We start from the raw sequence: 20,588 nt of genomic DNA, 5'->3' as shown, positions 1-20,588 counted from the left end.
ACCATATGTGTACCTGGCTTTGATTTGCTATGCCACTCATCAAATCCCTTCTTAACTGATTTTGATTGGGGAAGGGTTAATATGCAGCCAGCCTGCACATGTTGGTCCAACAAAAGGATCCCTCATTCAGCTGTGGCCAAAGACAGACAATGTCACACACCGATGACTGCCCTCTGACCAGATTTGATGGTGGACTGAGGGCTCTACACTTTGCTGATGAGGCTGCTGTAAATTGGCTTTGCAAGTTCTGCATCTCATAAGAAAACTGAACTGGGCTTAAGATACTGAGGTGTTAGGTGCTATAGAAACCCTACGATGACAAATCAACAGATATGCTCCATGTCAAACATTAAACCATTTAAAAATGTATTTGAGTTTAAATGAGTGGGGCAAATTTTTAAACATATTTACCTCATTTTAGTCTAGAAGCCTATATTCTATAGTGCTTTAAATTGTTAAAAGCAATTTTACTAGACACCCCAGAATATACATGAAAGTCCTATAACACCAACTTTGGGCAGTCTCCCAGCTCTCAGTTCAGGTGCCAGACAAGGCCTTGTTTGTAGCCTACCAGAGCTGCAATTGCAGGGTAAGTCCTGCTCAGCTGCTGTTGCAGCATGCTCAGTATAAGAAAATGAAAGAACAGAGGCTTATCATTGGAGTGAATCATAGAATATCAGGGATGGAAGGGACCTCAGGAGGTTATCTAGTCCAACCCCAGGCTCAAAGCAGGACCAATCCCCAATTTTTGCCCCAGTTCCCTAAACGACCCCCTCAAGGATTGAACTCACAACCCTGGGTTTAGCAGACCAATGCTCAAACCACTGAGCTATCCCTCCCTCCTCAGGGATAAGCTTTTGAAAAGCACTGTGTCAAAGTGTTTGAATTCCATATTCGACAACCACCACAATTTTCCCCTATACAGTGATTTATAGCATATGACTACTGACTGTATACTCATTTCAATTGGTTAATATTGACTGTATACTCATTTCAATTGGTTAATATTCTCCACATCTACTCATACAGAAATTCAAAAATTATAGTGAGTTACAGTCTTTCTTCCCTATAAGCTATATCAAGTTTTCAATACCTACAATAACTTAACTGGGCCTAATTATCAGTGGTAGCCCACTAATCACCACCCTTCTTGAAAAACCACTCTCTGCTTTCAATATTCAAGCCAGTTATTTTTTGATACTGATTTTTCTAACATTACCTTTCAGACCAGGAACTATGTTTTATTCTGTGTTTGTACAGTCCCTAACACAATGGAGCCTTGATCCTAACTAGGCAAACTGGGCAATAATGTAACAGAAGTAATAAGCAGTGTGAAGAACTATGAGTGCAATATGGATATATTCCTAGTTTCCTAGAGATCCCATTAGATCATGGGAATATCTCATGTCTTCGCCCTGAGTGAAGCATTCCTGTAAGATTCAGTTTTCTTCCAGCTCACAAGTAAGCGGCTGCATGACATGTACCAAAACAAAGCTGGCAGAGATAATTTCAGGCTTACCAGCTTTGATAGAGTTGCTTTTAAAAACAAGAGGTTGGTAGGAACAAAGTTAAATAAATCACTGAAAAAGAACTTAAGTGACAGCTATTCATGTTCAGATGATGACAAGAAACAGAAGTACTGAGAAGGTATCTTAATTAGTAGCATCAGAATACCTTAAATGAAAGACACAAAGCTATCTCATTTCTCAAAGTGGGAGCCTATTTCTTTCCTCAGAATAGGTGAGAATTAAATGCTAAATAAGTAATAATTACCTAGGCTATTGTAATAAGCTAAAATAATTCAGTATTAACCAAAGGCAGTCTAATACACACTGTACAAAACTCATTCATGGAACCAATCCATTTAAAGTGTACCCTCCCACCAACTTATTGTAAAAACCTTAGAAAAATATATATTTAAAAATAAAACTTAAAAAGTTAACCCATCCTGTATGTTTTCATCTTGTAAAGGAATGATGTTTGGCAAATCATTAGCCTTCAATATTATTTTATCACTTTTTGCTAATTAAATAAAACAAAAACAGCACTCCTACAATAACAGTTAACCTAATGGTAGACATTTCAATGATCTACCTGAACAGGAAAGAAGAAGACACCAGCCAAGGCTCAACTACGATGTTCAAGAGCTGGGAGAACCAAGGCATCCATATTCACCTGGGGTTATCAAGCTTGGCATTGTCTGCTTTTCTTCAAAATCCTTGAAACAAGGCTGTGAAAGTGGGAATAGATATTCTGTTCCCAATTCCAGAAGAAGGCATCCCAGTCCAGCATTGAAGGGTCAAAATTTTAGGGGGAAAATGTAAGGAAGCTTTGTATTATTTCTTGATGTGAGAAAAATCTATTGACTGTATGCCGTGCAGATGATAAATTCAGTGAAAAACTTCAAATGCTGTTCACCTGGGGCCAACGACGGATGGCTAAGACAATCCATTGTGACAATTTTCTTCATTTGAAGATCAGCAGCTCAGAGAAGATAATTTAATTTCTCCCCAGGAACATATAGCTTTGCCTTTCAAAAGGAGTAAATTGCTTTTCATTCTTTGCTTTCCAGCAACATACACCACTTCTGTGATTTGTTAGCTTTGCAAAAGCCCACCCGATAGGTCCAAAAAGTTGAAGATATGCTTTTACTTTTGTTAAGACCAAGTGTCACAGCATGAAACCTTACTTTAGATGTACTCCCCGCTCCTGGAGACTGGCATCTATGGGATTTAGGGATGGATTCCAGAGTTCCGGAGAACTACAGGCGCTGGTCAAAAAGCAGTGCAAAGACCACCACCTCAATTATTATCAGAGCTTGGAGGCAACGCAAAGGGAATCCTACTAGGACTGAAGACTGAACCACCCCTTATGAAGCTATTTCCAAATGGATTCACTCCAATGATAAGCCTTAGCTCTATCATTTTCTTACACTGTGCCAATCACAATGGCATTCAACAGAAAACAGAAATTGGAGAATATAATGGAAATCGAGGAAAGGTGTGTCATTTTTGGAAATATGCTTTGTGAAGTAGTTCAATGTCTCCTGATAAGAAGAAGGATGCACTCCAAGAGGTATACCTACAGCCCACCACAGTGCTTTTTAATAGAATAATGAAAGATGGAGGTACCACAAGATCACACTTTGATGTGAGCACTATCAAATGCTGAGTCAGAGGATAAAACTGACACCTGAAACAAGTGACATATATGACTCATCTCACTGTGGTGAGAACTAAGTTCTGAAATTATAGTGTCAAATGGGTGTGACAAGTTGAGCTGCATAGTTCTGGAAAGAAGGCTAAGTGAATGGTCACCATGAGAAACTGGGCAACAATTTCAAACATCCAATAGAGGGTACAATTAACTATCTTCATGGTGTTATGAGGGATGGTCATAGAGTTGGAAGGGGGTACTGACCTGGAAGTGAACTGAAGACCTTTGTATTCACCTTTGGAACCTCACAGGGTTCTTGTAAGAGATTGCTTTAGAGAGAACTCAATTTGTTCCCATTCATAGCTAGTGTCATTGAAAAAGACTATATTAGTTTTTACAGGTTTCAAGAAGCGGAGATGGACATTCCAGGAACCCAGAATCTAAGACTATCACCAGGTTAGTAAGTCTTTACAAAAGTTTCAAGTGCTCAGTTTGCAAACGTGACAAAAATGGAAAGAAAAACTGGAATTTGGAGCCACAGTGCTGAGGGATTACATAGCCATTGTGAAGTTGTATGATGATCAGAGGAAGTACAACAGAAGCAAAAGTAGCATACGGAACCCAAAGCCCATAATACAGATCTGCCTGTGGTGCTGCAGGCTGAGGCAATTAAAAGTTCAAAGGTCAAAAATACAGAGCCATTATCTCTGAAAAATTGTCCTGAGTAAAGAAAAAAACAGGGGAGGAGAAAAAAGTCTGACATCTAAACATAACAACTTCCAGATATAATGAGCCAAATTCTCTGCTGGTGGAAATTGGTGTGGGTCCAGTGAAGTCAGTGAACAATTTTTCACAGCAGCTCTGTTTTAAAGTTCATGCAGCTAGGCCAATTTATGCCAACAGTAAGCATGGCCCAATTTTTTAAATCCCTTGCATCAGGGATCTGTGGGTAGTAATGTTAACAATATACAACAGACTAATGCTATTTATAGTTGCAAACAGAAATAGCAGATTTAATTATATTTGTTTTAGCAAATAATTATGATTTACCTAGATGCAAGGGGACCAAATGAATTCCAATGTGGTTCAGTTTTAGGAAAGTGCCTGTGATAATGAATTCTGATGTGCTGCTTAGCATACATATTTTATTTCTGGATACCATTACTGCCTTCTTAAAGAAAATGAAGCTGTAGATAATTAATGTCAAGCCTCTTTAAAAATTGTATTTCCATTTTAGCCAGATTTTTTAAAACAATAAGTCACCCCGAATGTGGCCACTCTACTAGTGGTCCTGGACTATCTGTTGACTGTCAAGAAATCGGGTCTCTCTATCAGCTCGCTAAAGGTTCACTTAGCAGCAACTGTAACCTTTAACCAGCAGGTAGAAGAATAACCATTTTTCTCTCATCTGACCACAAAGAGGTTTCTCAAGGGCATAATGAACCCCTTTACCCAACCCAGACTTCCCACTCCTCAATGGGATCTCAACCTGATGCTAAAATGACTGACTAGACCAACATTTGAATGCATGGCCACTTCTTCATTAACTCATCTTTCAATGAAGACCGTGTTCCTGATTGCCATGACCTCAGCAAGAAGGATATGGAAGAGAGAGGCCCTGATGGTGCAACCCCCCTTCACTGTGTTCTTCTCTGACAAAATCACTCTTTCACCACATCCGAAGTTCACTCGCAAGGTGACTTCCGCTTTTCATATAAATCAGCTTATTCCACTTCCAACCTTTTCCCCTAAATCTCATCAAGATAATAGGGAAACCATCCTACATATGCTCAACGTGTGGGAGAGCCCTGGCATTCTATTTGGACAGAATAAGAGCTTTCAGAAAAATCTCTGAGACTTTCTTTCTGTTGCAGATAGATCAAAAGGTGCAGTGATTTCAGTTCAAAGGCTCTCCATATGGGTCGTGAACTATATCAAGCTCTCTTACCAGATGCATAATGTAGTACCCCCATTTTCAATACGTACGCACTCTACAAGATTGGTTTCCTTTTCTGTCGCCTTCTCCAAGGATATCCCTATATCAGCAATCTCCAGAGCAGCTACCTGGGCATTTGTACATACCTCTGCAGAACATTATGCCATCCTGGAGAAGTCAGCTGCTGACACCAGATTCAGTGCCATTGTACAGATAGTGTTGGTACCGGAGGTGGTTGTTAGGGCCAAAAGGCTTGCACTGATGGGTTCGGAGATGCGGACCTGGCAGTGAGGTCTGCTGGTGCCAGGTGCACCAGGGTTGGTACCAGTGCCGATGGCCGTACCAACGAAGCCTTCCCCAGGGCAGATCCCTTATGTTTTTCGCGCCCCCATGGTACCGGTGCTTCTTTGCCCGGACCCATCGGATATTTGGGCAGTCCAAACTTGCTCTGTGTGCTCGGTAGCGTGCATGTCCTGGGCACCAGCTTTAGACAGCTTCGGTGCCATCACTACCGATGATACTGATGGAGCTAGACATGGGGACTCACAGACCTTTTCTTAGAGACCTTATGTGAGTGGCTTGTCTCTCTCGGCTCACCCTCCCTTCAAAGTAGAGGGTTCTGGTGAGATTTCCCACCGGGACTCCAGGGGTTGAAGGGCAAACTCCATGAGTAGGATTTTGAGTCTCTGCTCTTTGTCTTTCCTGGACCTGAGCTTCAGTTGCTGACATATGCCATACTTTTGTGGAATGTGCTTCTCTCCCAGGCAGCAAATGCACTGCAGGTGTCCGTTAGTCACTGGGATAGATTAGTTGCAACTGAGGCACTTTTTGAAGACCGGGGAGCCAGGCATACCTTTGTCCAGGGGGTTCCCCCTGACAGGTGTTGGCAGGAGGCAAGCCCTTCCTTCTTTTATTTATTTATGTATTTATTTAAAGGCAGGACCAAACAACAATACAAAGGAAGTAACAAATAAAAAAGGCTTCAATGGAAGCTAAAATTAGTAAAGGGCGTTAACATGGACAGCTCTAGCTCAGTCTTTAGCCAGGGGCAGTTAGAAGGAACTGATGAGGGATTGCCCTGCACGCTGGGTAGCCTCTTGGGAGGAGGGGAGCAGAGAAAGCATAGGCAGGATGGACTGCTACCAAATTTCTCCAATCAGCAGCACAGGGATGCAGACACACCTACAGTGGAACATGCTTATAGGGATACTATTCGAAGAAGTTCTGCATTTACTTCATTCACTTAAATGCAGATGGAATTTCAGCATCAGAATGCCTATCCACCGCATGATGGAACATCCCTGAAGAGTTCTGGGTTGTCAGAGTGAAGAATTGAACAGCCAAATTTGAGTTACCAGGGTGGAGGGTGGGGGCAGCAGATTAAATTTTACAACAGTTCTCAAGCTCACGATGGATAACATTGGGTCAAAGTCGAGGTCTGACTTTTGTCCTGGTCTCTGGTAGACATTGCTCCACTCATGCCAAGAACCACACTGAGCACTTCTGCCAACATACGTAGATATTTTCACTGGGGAGCTTTCACTTTCACCGGGGAGCTGGCTTCAGCCTGTCCATTTACTGTCATGATGGACACTACTTGGCCAGTAGTGACCTCTCACAGGTTAGCCTAAGGCCCTCTAATTGAAGATACTGGCATTGTTTGCTCTCTTGGAGCAGGATTCGACTGCATGACTAATCTCCACAGAGAGGAAGCAAGACAAAGAAAAACAATAATGTCACCAAAAATCCCCCAACAAACATGGGTCAGAGGCCTAAATTTCCATGCTCAGAGCACAGCTACTGTGAATAGTTGTTCACAATGGCAAAGAAGTAGCAGATGTAGGCTGCATCTGAGCTTCCAAGCTTATATGCAAGGAGCCTGGAAGGCACCATGGTCTTTGGCTTATTAGCTGTTTCAGTGACCTTTGTGGGCATGCTTAAACCCAGTCAGTCAATCTCTAAATTGGAGAATTACTTCTTATGTGTAAGAATAAGTATTAATAATAAGCTGGTATTTCACATTTTGATCATGGTAAATGCTAAAACACGGAATGATAATTATAAATTTCTTAAAAGAATATCCGCAAAAAGAAAAGGAGGATTTGTAGCACCTTAGAGACTAACCAATTTATTTGAGCAAAAGCTTTCGTGAGCTACAGCTCACTTCATCGGATGCATGCAGTGGAAAATACAGTGGGGAGATTTATATACACAGAGAACATGAAACAATGGGTGTTACCATACACACTGTAACGAGAGTGATCAGGTAAGGTGAGCTATTATCAGCAAGAGAGCGGGTGGGAAAAAACCTTTTGTAGTGATAATCAAGGTGGGCCATTTCCAGCAGTTGACAAGAACATCTGAAGAACAGTGTGTGTGTGGTGGTGGTGTGGGGGGGGCAGGAATAAACATGGGGAAATAGTTTTACTTTGTGTAATGACACATCCACTCCCAGTCTCTATTCAAGCCTAAGTTAATTGTATCCAGTTTGCAAATTAATTCCAATTCAGCAGTCTCTCGATGGAGTCTGTTTTTGAAGTTTTTTTGTTGAAGAATTACCACTTTTAGGTCTGTAATCGAGTGACCAGAGAGACTGAAGTGTTCTCCCACTGGTTTTTGAATGTTATAATTCTTGACGTCTGATTTGTGTCCATTTATTCTTTTCATAGAATATCAGGGTTGGAAGGGACCCCAGAAGGTCATCTAGTCCAACCCCCTGCTCAAAGCAGGACCAATTCCCAGTTAAATCATCCCAGCCAGGGCTTTGTCAAGCCTGACCTTAAAAACCTCTAAGGAAGGAGATTCTACCACCTCCCTAGGTAACGCATTCCAGTGTTTCACCACCCTCTTAGTGAAAAAGTTTTTCCTAATATCCAATCTAAACCTCCCCCAGGTTTTTACGTAGAGACTGTCCAGTTTGACCAATGTACATGGCAGAGGGGCATTGCTGGCATAGGATGGCATATATCAAATTGATAGATGTGAAGGTGAATGAGCCTCTGATAGTCTGGCTGATGTGATTAGGCCCTATGATGGTGTCCCCTGAATAGATATGTGGGCACAATTGGCAACGGGCTTTGTTGCAAGGATAGGTTCCTGGGTTAGTGGTTCTGTTGTGTGGTGTGTAGTTGCTGGTGAGTATTTGCTTCAGGCTGGGGGGCTGTCTGTAAGCAAGGACTGGCCTGTCTCCAAAGATCTGTGAGAGTGATGGGTCGTCCTTCAGGATCATCATCAAGGGTCATCACCAAGGATCTACAACCTACCCTGAAGGACGACCCATCACTCTCACAGATCTTGGGAGACAGGCCAGTCCATGCTTACAGACAGCCCCCCAACCTGAAGCAAATACTCACCAATAACCCCTCTGCCATGTACATTGGTCAAACTGGACAGTCTCTATGTAAAAGAATAAATGGACACAAATCAGACGTCAAGAATTATAACATTCAAAAACCAGTCGGAGAACACTTATACTAACTATGCCAAGCTGTTCTTCATAATCTAAAAATGTTGCAGGTTGAAACAAGCTGTTGTTGATGTGTATTGTCAAGGTTCCTTCCTCACTCTGAACTCTAGGGTACAGATGTGGGGACCTGCATGAAAGACCCCCTCAGCTTATTCTTATCAGTTTAGGTTAAAAGCTGCCACCGCCAAAGTGTTACATAAAGAACAGGGAAAGAGTCCACTTGGAAATGTCTTTCTCCCCAAAATCCCCCCAAGCCCTACACCCCCTTTCCTGGGGAAGGCTTGATAAAAATCCTCACCAATTTGCATAGGTGAACACAGACCCGAACACTTGGGTCTTAAGAACAAGGGAAAAGCAATCAGGTTCTTAAAAGAAGAATTTTAATTAAAGAAGAAGTAAAAGAATCACCTCTGTAAAATCAGGATGGTAAATACCTTACAGGATAATCAGATTCAAAACATAGAGAATCCTTCTAGGCAAAACCTTAAGTTACAAAAAGTCACAAAAACCGGAATATATATTCCATTCAGCACAACTTATTTTATCAGCCATTGAAACAAAACAGAATCTAACGCATATCTAACTAGATTGCTTACTAACTCTTTACAGGAGTTCTGACCTGCATTCCTGCTCTGTTCCCAGCAAAAAGCATCACACAGACAGAGAGGACCCTTCCCCCCCACACCTTTGAAAGTATCTTGTCTCCTCATTGGTCATCTTGGTCAAGTGCCAGTGATGTTACCTTAGCTTCTTAACCCTTTACAGGTGAAAGCGTTTTTCCTCTGGCCAGGAGGGATTTAAAGGTGTTTACCCTTCCCTTTATATTTATGACATGTATTAATAGGCAATAGTTAGGCCTTTCACAGAAACTGAGAAAACAATGAAGGGCATTGCTGTATTTTTTAGATATAGCTCAACAGCTACTGGACTGACATTCCAAACTGCTGATTACCAGTCCATGCAAAATGCTGATCTACAAAAATGTTGGCAGCATTATTTCAGTCATGTCACGCCTCAGCCTTTGAGTCCCTTTACCAGCTCCCTTTTACCTTCACATCAGACAAAAACTCTAGTCCTTATTTCTAAATCTTTCACAATTTAGCCCCTCCCTGCTATTTATCCAGTCTCTTATCCTACCACGCCGTAAACTGTTCTCTTGCCCCTACCAATAACAGCAGCCTTTTTCATCTGCTTGTCTACTTCCCTCACAAACACTTTTTTCCATGCTGCCTTCTATGTGTGGAACAACCTGCACAAATGGGTTGCACCGCCACTGCCCTGCTGTTCATTCAAATCCCTTCTCAAGGCCTGTTAGTATTGTGACGCCCAGGTAAACTGCCTAGTGATAACAGCCAAGGAAGTAAATTGACTGTTAGAGATTCACTAGCAGTTCATCCTCTTTTCTTGTTAATGAAAGCTTGGAAGACTCCAAATTGTACACTTAAGATTATATGCAATTTTGTGTTCCTGCTACTGTCACCACTCCCATCTTGTGTTCTATATCACATATTGCATCTTTTCCCTATTTAGAGTGTAAGCTTACTAGGGCAAAGGGTGACTTTCACAAATATACAGTGCCTAGCATGGCAGCCTCAATAATAATGCCTCTTCTGTGTATACACCTTGACTGGTTGTCAGACTCCTAAAGCAAGTCTTGAGTGAGCAGTGCTGCAAGGCTATGAATTTGCTGAGTTTCATATGTCAGAAACAAAGACTATGACATGTCTCAGATTCAGACATAACTGAGGCCTGGTCTAAACCTAAAACTTCGGTTGACCTAGCTACATCACTCAGTTTTGGAAAATTAAAGCTGCAGGAAAATACTGCAGAATAAAACTGACACAAAATCAGCTGCCTTCCCCTCCAAAGAACCTGTAGAAGTACAGTAATAGTAAAGAAGAGCAGAATAAACAAATTTAGTAATTAAATTTGTAGCTAGTGTTTTAAAAACACAGTATAAACAAAAAAGTAATTATTAGCCTTTTGTATTAAAAAAAATACCTATATACTAGAAAGAAATAAGCAAACCTAAATCCTACTGTGCTCTTAAGTTCTAAGATTTAAGACATAGATTGCTACTGTAAAATGAGAAGAGCACATATTTTATACTGCAGAAAAAAAGACATGCTACAAAACCCATCAAACTTACCTAGGGCTTTACATGCAAAAACGGCCATTGAACTCTGAAGTCTGTCTGGTCTGACAGCCTGGACCACAAGGACCTTAAGATAAAGTATATTCAGTAAGAGTCAAGTATATTAGAAGAGCAATACATAGTACCAATTCTAAACCTGATCAGCAGGCTTACAATAATAAAATAAAATAAAAGCTTTTCAGGGGAGAGGGAAGATTCTTCTTAAAATAACTGCATTTTAAATGTTTTTTTCCAGAACAGGTTTATCGACTTTTGGTATATAATTATAAATCATCTAGTAAAACTATTCCAATTCAAATATAAACAGCTAACATAACTGTTCCTTTTGGGTGCAATTCATTCCTGTGTAGACAGCTGCAGAAGCACTATGGATCACCTAAATTCTCCCTTATGATGGGGTATTCACCCCACACTAGCCCAGAAAGGCTTAACAGGCTCAGGAGGGGTTAAGTAACGTGTGAGGACACATCTGAGAGAGAATTAGGGTTGATAGGCAAGCTTTCATTGGAGCCCAGCTGGGCATATGCAGGTGGGGCTAGTATAAGGCCAAGAAACAAGGACAGAAGGGGCTGCAGTGTGGAAGCCTTCAGCCACTCTCTGGGCTTAAAGAGGGAAAGGAGGAAACCCAGGGAGCCAGTAGAAGCCTTGGGATCCTAGCCCTGAAGGAAGGGTTTACCCAGAAGGGTGATGGAGCAGAAGCCAGATAGAGACATGGTAGGAAAACATCCAGAGAAACGACAGCAAGCCTTGAGACACTGCATACCTTGGTTGCTGATTTGAGGGTCCCTGGGCTGGAACCCGAAGTAGAGGGCAGGCCCAGGGTCCCTACCTGCCACTGGATAAATGGCATTGTCTTGAATTGGAGGACTGGGAATCATACCCAGCCAGTCCAATGAGATTTTTATGGAAGGGGAAAACTATAGTGAGCTGGGTAGAGGGCCAAGCCACAAAGAGGGAGCATCCTGAGTCACAAAGGAGAAGCACTGCAACTCTGGAGTGTGAATGAAACATGGGAAGGGGTGTCAGACAAGGCAGAGCTATTCCCCAGATGCAGTCATGAGGAGGTGCCCCATTGGTGTGTAGTGAACCCCATTACACACCTGAAAGGCTGGAACTGCTTGTCCAGTAAAGAGAGTGCATTATGTGGGTTGCTAGAGTGACAAACTCCAAGATTAGCCTTACTTTTGCTAATTTGCACATGAAATGTATTTGTCTTCTTAACTGCTAATGTTAGCATCTTGCTGCCCTTTGATTTGTTAGAGCAGAGTTCAGGATGCAGAGGTAACTCACCTTGTGCAGTAACTGGATTTCTTCTATATGCGTGTTTCTAAGGGTGTGCTGTATCAGGTGCACGTATCTTGCTCCTCTTGCCCCATGCCTCTGTTTGGAGATTTTTTTGTAGCAGTGCCTATTCAGCCCACATATGCGCCCTACACCTCTTCATGCCCTGTACCAAGGATATACAGGGCTATGTGGGCAAACTGCCCTCAGTTTCTTTTCTACTACAAAGTCCCACAGAGGAAACTCCAAAGCAGAGAGGAAATGGGGCTGGTAGTGGAGGACTCATAGGGACACATCTCAAACAACTATAGTTACTGCATAAAGTGAGTAACCTCTGTTTTTTCTTCGAGTAGTCTCCCTCTAGGTGCTCCACTTCAGGTGACTTCCAAGCAGTATTTTCAGCAGAAGGAGGTAGCTTCGGAGGCAAGTCCAGTACTGAAGACAATACTGCAGTCCTGAGGACAATATCTGGTTTAGGAGAGTGAACTAATGCACAATGCTTGGAAAAGATATTAATTGAGGACCAAGTAGCAACCTTGCAGATCTCAACAATGGAAACGTGTTTAAACAGTGCTACAGAGATGAACAGAGATCTCATGGAATGAGCTAACACCCTAGAAGGAGGTTGTACATCAGCAGATTCATAACAAGAAGTTATACAACTATAAATCCACCTCAGAAGTCTTTGGGTGGAGATTGCAGTCCCTTTATATTTCTCAGCAAAGGAAATGAACTGGCTAGTAGATTCTGTAAATGATTTTGTTCTGTCGAAATAGAAGGCTAATGCCCTCCTGATGTCCGAAGTATGGAAAGCTGCATCCTCCCTGGTATGGTGTGGATTTGGGGGGAAAAACAGAGAGTTGAATAACTTGATTAATGTGAACTTCAGACTATACCTTGGGTAAAAATGTAAGATGCAATCATAATGAAACTTTGTCTTAGAAAAAGAACTGTAAAGGGAGGGTCTGCCATTAAAGCCCTTATTTCCCCAACTCTTCAGGCAGAAGTGATGGCCACCAAGCAGGTTTTCTCATTGATAGGTGAAGAATGAGCAGGTGGCCATCAATTCAAAGGAAGGTTTCATAAGGCACTTAAGAACAAAGTTATAAATCGCTCCTTTGCGATTTACCTTTAATGAATCTGATCACTGTGGGGTGAACAAACACCTAAAAACCAAAAAAAATGGAAGAATGGAAGGCCATGAAAGCTGCCAACTGTACTCCAATTAAACTCATCTGGTAATTCTAACAGATAGTCAAGAACAGATGAGAAGGAAGAATGGATGGACAAAAGATGCCAGAGCACAAACCAGTAGTGGAATCTTCCATTTCTGAAGGTAAGTGGAACAGGAAGTTTGTAATCCCATGAGCCAGGGAGTAACCAAGCCTTGAGGTGAAGAAATCCGAAATTCTGATGGACAGCGTGAAGTGGTGTCTTGAGAAGGGAGGTGTGGAATGGCAAGGTGAGTCCAGTAAGGGTACCAAGACTGTCTGTGCCACATTGGAGCTATTAGTATGAGCTTGGCTTTGCTTTATTTGATGTTGTACATCACTTTCAACATCAGGGATGGAGCCACAGACTGGGGCTAGGCTTCATGGGTCTTGGGTAAGCATTTGGCAGCAGGCTGCCAAGCAGAGGGTTGGCTCCTGTGAACCCTGTGGACTTTGGTTGAGACCCGTGGGTCATAGAATCATAGAATCATAGAATATCAGGGTTGGAAGGGACCCCAGAAGGTCATCTAGTCCAACCCCCTGCTCAAAGCAGGACCAATTCCCAGTTAAATCATCCCAGCCAGGGCTTTGTCAAGCCTGACCTTAAAAACCTCTAAGGAAGGAGATTCTACCACCTCCCTAGGTAACGCATTCCAGTGTTTCACCACCCTCTTAGTGAAAAAGTTTTTCCTAATATCCAATCTAAACCTCCCCCACTGCAACTTGAGTAATGCAACTTGGGTCATGACACTGGAATTGCTTGAAGTCACTAGACAAGGAGGATGGGGAAGATATCATAGCCTCACCTGAGGATAATGAGGTACTGGTTTGTGGACTAGTCTCTTTATCTGCTTGCTCTGACCTCTTGCTCCTCAAAGGTTTCCTACTGCATCTGAGGTGGTTGAGGAGGAACAATAGGAACAGGAAACTGCCTGTCCCCACAGTCCACATGAGAAAGGCTAGGGGCTCATGACAACTGTTGTGGGTAGGCAGCCGAAGTGTCCCAATATTGACCACGAGGGTAGTGTGTGTGTGGGGGGGAAATGGGACCATAAGGCATTGGAGGTGACACCCATTGATGCTCATACCATGGAGGAGGAGCACAAATATGTCTGACTTGTGAGAAGTCCTTCTCTCTGTAGGAATCAGTAGGGAGCCATTATAATGATAGGTAGGGGAACCTTGGATTGAGATATGTGAGCCAGATGAGTTATCCTCTTCAATCTCCAGAGAGGGAGTCCTACCTGGCTTCAAAAGTGCTGGGGAATCAAGCCGTACTGGAGAGATCTATAGTTCCAGCAACCATGACAATCTTGGTATTGAGAGGCACTCAATACCTTTAGAAGGGGAGACTGGTTCACTGGAGACATACAGATCTTTTGGAACACCTAAACTCCTGCGGTTCCTGATGAGTCAAAGAAGACAGAAAGGAATCTGTTTCACTGAGTCTCTTCTGGACTTTGGTACTGATGATGCAGACTGCCTTGAAGAGGGTCTAGTATGGAATGCTTAGATTTCTATGATACTGAGGGAGTCATATGTCTCAGTACAAAGGGTTGTATAAGTTGGTACGGCCTTGCTCATAGTGGGCTGTTTTTCCTTGCGGCCTCGATCATGCTCAGACAGAATCAACGGTGGTTTAGGCACCAAAGTATGCTTGGAGTTGTGGCTCCTAGATAAACTCAGGATTTTGGATGCAGTCTTGGTACCAGAGGAACCTGGAGCCCCACTGATACCCGACGGCTCAGAAATGGTCAGTTTTAGTGGAGACTGAGACTTCTTCAAAACAGGCTCTCTGTAAGGAGAAGTAGAACTTCTGTTCTTAGACACCACCCCAGTACCTTCTGATGATTAATCCTATGAAGGTCTGGGAGAATGGGCTGCCAAGGTCAGCTCCCAGACTGCTGCACTGGGCAGCACAGTATGGGGAGGAGGTGAGCAGCCCTCATAGATTCATAGAATATCAAAGTTGGAAGGGACCTCAGGAGGTCATCTAGTCCAACCCCCTGCTCAAATCAGGACCAATCCCCAATTTTGCCCCAGAACCCTAAATGGCCCTCTCAAGGATTGAACTCACAACCCTGGGTTTAGCAGGCCAATGCTCAAACCACTGAGCTATCCCTCCCCCATTGTTGAAAGAACAGGTTAAAGACTATTTAGAAAAGCTGGACATGCACAAGTCCATGGGGGCGGATGCAAGGTATCCAAGGGTGCTGAGGAAGTTTGGCTGATGTGATCGCAGAGCAATTGGCCATTACCTTTGAAAACTCATGGCAATCGGGGAAGGTCCTGAATGATTGGAAAAAGGCAAATATAGTGCCCATATTTTAAAAAGGGAAGAAGGAGAATCCGGGGAATTACAGACTGGTGAGCCTCACCTCAGTCTCCAGAAAAGTCATGGAGCAGGTCCTCAAAGTATCCATTTTGATGCACTTGGAGGAGAGGAAGGTGATCAGGAACAGTCAACATGGATTCACCAAGGGCAAGTCATGCCTGACCAACCTGATTGACTGCTATGATGAGATAAGTAGCTCTGTGGACATGGGGAAAGCAGTGGACGTGATATACCTTGACTTTAGCAAAGCTTTTGATACAGTCTCCTACAGTATTCTTGACAGAAAGTTAAAGTATGAATGGACTATAAGGTGGATAAAAAAGTGGCTAGATCGTCGGTCTCTACGGGTAGTGATCAACAGCTCGATGCCAGTGCCCCAGTGGTTGGTCCTGGGGCGGGTTTTGTTCAACATCTTTATTAATGATCTGGATGATGGGATGGACTGCACCCTCAGCAAGTTTGCGGATGACACAAAGCAGGGGGAGAAGTAGATCTGCTGGAGGGTAGGGACAGGGTCCAGAGTGACCTAAACAAATTGGAGGATTGGGCCAAAAGAAATTGGATGAGGTTCAACAAGGACAAGTGCAGAGTCCTGCACTTAGGATGGAAGAATCCCATGCACTGCTACAGGCTGGGAACGACTGGCTAAATGGCAATTCTGCAGAAAAGGACCTGGGGATTACAGTGGACGAGAAGCTGGATATGAGTCAACAGTGTGCCCCTGTTGCCCAGAAGGCTAATGGCATATTGGGCTGAATTAGTAAAACCACTGCCAGCAGATTGAGGGAAGTGATTATTCCCCTCTGTTCGGCACTGGTGAGGCCACATCTGGAGTATTGTGTCCATTTTTGCGCCCCCCCACCCCACTACAGAAAGGATGTGGACAAATTGGAGAGAGTCCAGCAGAAGGCAATGAAAATGATTAGGAGGCTGGGACACATGAATTAGGAGGAGAGGCTGAGGGAACTGGGCTTATTTAGTCTGCAGAAGAGAAAAGTGAGGGGGGATTTGATAGCAGTCTTCAACTACCTGAAGGGAGGTTACAAAGAGGATGGAGCTAGGCTGTTCTCAGTGGTGGCAAATGACAGAACAAGAAGGAATGGTATCATGTTGCAGTGGGGGAGCTCAAGGTTGGATATTAGGAAAAACTATTTCACGAGGAGGGTGGTGAAGCACTGGAATGGGTTACCTAGGGAGGTGGTGGAATCTCCATCCTTAGAGGTTTTAAAGGGATGGCTTGAAAAAGCCCTGGCTGGGATGATTTAGTTGGGGTTGGTCCTGCTTTGAGCGGGGGTTGGACTAGATGACTTCCTGAGGTCTCTTCCAACCCTAATCTTCTATGATTCTACAGTGGACAGGGCATTAAACTCACTTGGTGGCTGATGTTCCCTGGCCTGATTCAAGGCAAGTCAAAAAGAACGCTCCATCGTGAGGAGTTTCAGTCTGATCTCTTGATTTTTCCTGGCCCTGCTCTTGAGGGCTGCATACAAATTACATTTTTGAGGAATGTTTGTGTGTGTGAAGGAGTTTACCAACTCTGCACTGATTAAAGAGTTGCTCTAGGCCCAAGAAACCACACCCCTTCACTTCTGCTGGGCACGCTCCAAGCTGAGGGAGCATTTTAAAGGGAGTGACTCAGCTCAGTCTGGGCCGAGTGTGGAGGAGAGCAGTCAGGTGCAGCAGCTTCCTGCCAGAAAGTCGTCAAAGCTCCACATTGCCAGGACAGAGCCTCATAACCAAGCCAATCCAAGGAAGTCCAATAACTGTGGGAGCTGAGGGTGACAATTCACTGGGGCCAGCGGAAGAGATTCCAGAGACAGATCAGAGGGGAATGCAACGGACACCCCAAATCCAACTCTATGACGCTGGAGGGACTGAAACAAGGGTAGGAAGTGACCCAGGGAGCATGATTAGGGGTATCAGGCCCTGAGCCCTGTGTGAGGGCCACTGTTTCAAAGGACCCTGGACTGGAACCCAGTGGAGTAGGGTGAGCCCAGGTTCCCCTATCATCCTCCCACTCTCAGCACTATCCTGAATCATAGCCACTGAGCAAGGTGGTCTTTGGACTCTCGCTAGTGGGCAACCCTACCCCGAATCATAACTACTGGGTAAATCAACACTTGGACTCTCGCCTTTAGGCGTTATGCCCCAGAGTATTGCCATTAGGCAGTACTGCCAGCTTGGACCACACAGCCGACCCCCATCAGCGTATGTCCCAGACAGCTAATACAGCTAAATACACATAAGGGAATGCTTGAATCCCAGTTATGCTGGCATACCCCTGCAAGGGAGAAAAACAGCACCCTCTGGAGGGAAGTTAGGAAAAAGGGGGGAAAAGAAGGAAAAGAAAAGAAAAGTATCAAAACACTATACTGAACTAAACTACACACTAATAAACAACTAAACTAAACTAGAAGGCAAATTAACAGTTAAGCGGACATGGTAGATACTCTGTCTGAAGCCAAGGCAGCTGAGAGGGAACTGAAGGAAGGTCGCCCACGTAACAATATATATCCTTGGCACAGGGCATGAGGGGGTGTAGGCCAAATGGGCATACTACCAAAAATCTCCAATCAAAGTTGCATAGGGTGCATGCACACCTGAAATGGATACAGGGACTCTTGAATTGGAGCATCCACAGGGACATTACTTGAAGAACTATGTGTTTGTCATGAAAAACAAACTAATATCATAACTGTATACCATCATTTCCTGCAGCTGGAGTTTAGTGGAGCACACCTCCTCTGTTGGGTGAATTTTTAACAGATATAAAGCTATGTATATTAGTCAGCACTGACTTTGTACGTGTTATACTAATGTACCTGTTCTCAATGTGTTTTTATACTAAAATAATCAATTTTGAAAGCATCTTTGCTTGGTTTAAGATAAATAGCACCTGTAATCTCTTTATTCTGAGATACTTCATCTCTTTATTCTGAGATACTTCAACTATGAACCTCCACATTACACAAATGTTTTTATTACCAAAAATACCAAAAACCAACCCTATGAAGCACATATAGTTGATTCACTCAGTCCCCTTGTCTTTCACAGTTAGGCTGTGATGCACATCAATTCAGTCCAAACCGACAAAGGTGTTGTAGGTTCCTAACTTCCAATGAAATCAATGGAATCAGGGCTCTGTTTATTCTCCAACACAAAACAAAAGGAAATGTAGAATAATAACAAAAGAAATAGCCTTGTTCTTGGCTGAGATTGTGGAGCCCTCTGGCCTTTGGTAACCAACTTGTCTGGACCTCACTGGCCTAGGGAGGCCCATGGGACCTCCTTGCAGCCTTCTCCTTGTCTCTGTCTCCTCCTATTCACCCCTGCCTCCCTCCAGTGGAGCTGGGACCCTCGTTTATATCTTCCAATTAGGAATCAGGCCCAATCGCTGGGAGATGTTCAGCTGATTCCCTCCAGAACAAGGACAGCTGTTCATTGGAGCCCCTGGCCTTTAAAGGGCCAGTCCTCACTGTTACAGTTACATGTACCCCAGGAATTCCCAAACTGTGGTATGTGGGGTACATGAGACATCTCGGGGCGGGGGGGAGGACTTGGGAGAAATTGTGCAATGGTGGATTTTATTTATTAATCATTGCATTTATTGCATTTTCATAATAGGCTGTTCAGACAACGCTTTAAAACTGTGAGAATTTGTTATATAAAATATGCTAGTTAATTTACTTCATGATGTATCAATGAGAACAGAGATACACATAGATGCTGACGTACAGAGCCCTCAACTCCAATCACTGTACAGAGCAGGTTCAGTTGCCCAGCAACTGTCCAGTTTAGCTGAGCTCAGAACTTAGTCAGGGTTTTGGGTTTGTTTTTTTTTCCAGTTGCACTATAACTATATTTGTACATAAGAGTGAAATATAGACAGATGGCTAAAGACTGGCAGTATTACGAAGAACACACAAAGTATCAGTGATGAGAAGAGTAGGGATACACAGGCAACTGGTAAATCTGGAAGGGGGTAAGCAGGCAGCTGGCAGATCTGGAAGGGGGTACATAATAAGAAAAGTTTGAGAACCTCTGCCCTAAGGGTGTATCTACACTGCAATTAGACACCTGCAGCTGGACCATGCCAGCTGTCTCAGGCTCATGGGGCTCAAGCTAAAGGGCTGTTTAATTGAGGTGAGAGGGTCCCAGAGCTCAGGCTGCAGCCCAAGCCAGAATATGTATACCACCATTGAACATCCCCTTAGCCTGAGCCCCATGAGCCTGAGTCAAGCTGGCACAGGCCAGCTGCAGGTGTCTAACTGCAGTACAGACATACCCTAAGAAGGGTACACTACTTCTTAAAGGGTACATCATGCAAGAAGCTAACCTCTGAGTGGGTCTTAAATAATTCTGTGCACATGGTTCCTCCCATCACTGTTGGGATACATTTTTACTACGTTTTAAAAGACAAAGATACCCTTTACACTCATCATACTGGTGTTTGAGGGTTTTTTTTTCCCTTTCGGTTTTTTTTTTAATCCTCTAGGAACTGTGACAAAAACACAATGGCAACATATGAAGTATTGTTCTGCATTTTATAGAATGAAGCATCTTACTCAGATAAGAGCTTTTGTAAAATGGTTTGTTTATAGTTTATTCCTAATTTCTGTGAATGCTGTTAAAAAAGATCCCTTCTTTTTCTCTCTCTTTTTTTTTTTTGTGCTAGATACCTGGTGGCTGTTTTTTTAAAGATGAATTCATTGAGATATTTAGGGAAAGCTAAGTGATTTATGTGCTCTGGCAGTAATTGCAGGATGTTTAATTTGTCAGAAGTACCCGACCATGGTTTTGAGAAGTGAGAGGCCTTTGTCATTCCTGCTAATCGAGTTTCTGTTGTTTACTGTGCATAGCAACATCTGGTGGCAGCACAACTTAGAGGAATTGGAAGTAGAAAATCCATTGTAATCAAGTTTTCTATTTTCATTTGTGTTATATGCAGCCTGTATATTTCTAAGGCACACAAGATTCCCTACGTGCAGACTTCTGTACCCCGGTCTCGGTGGGAGGGATGGTCTTGGCTCTTAAAAATATTCTCAGCA

General features: G+C 43.3%; 1 protein-coding gene across 5 annotated transcripts in view; it reads right to left on the bottom strand.

The window, feature by feature from the left end:
• Positions 1 to 20,588, bottom strand: part of DYNC2H1 (dynein cytoplasmic 2 heavy chain 1) — a 403,248-nt gene that overhangs the window by 158,458 nt on the left and 224,202 nt on the right. For all 5 annotated transcript variants that reach the window (XM_073338435.2, XM_073338425.2, XM_073338398.2 and 2 more), the window contains one exon: positions 10,708 to 10,780. In XM_073338435.2, the coding sequence (XP_073194536.1) occupies positions 10,708 to 10,780 (73 nt within the window). The remainder of the gene's footprint in view (positions 1 to 10,707; positions 10,781 to 20,588) is intronic.

Source organism: Lepidochelys kempii, chromosome 1 (assembly GCF_965140285.1).
Source record: "Lepidochelys kempii isolate rLepKem1 chromosome 1, rLepKem1.hap1, whole genome shotgun sequence".
Lineage (NCBI taxonomy): Eukaryota > Metazoa > Chordata > Testudines > Cheloniidae > Lepidochelys > Lepidochelys kempii.
Note: the sequence above shows the minus strand (reverse complement) of the source record. Positions and strands in the feature narration are given on the sequence as shown.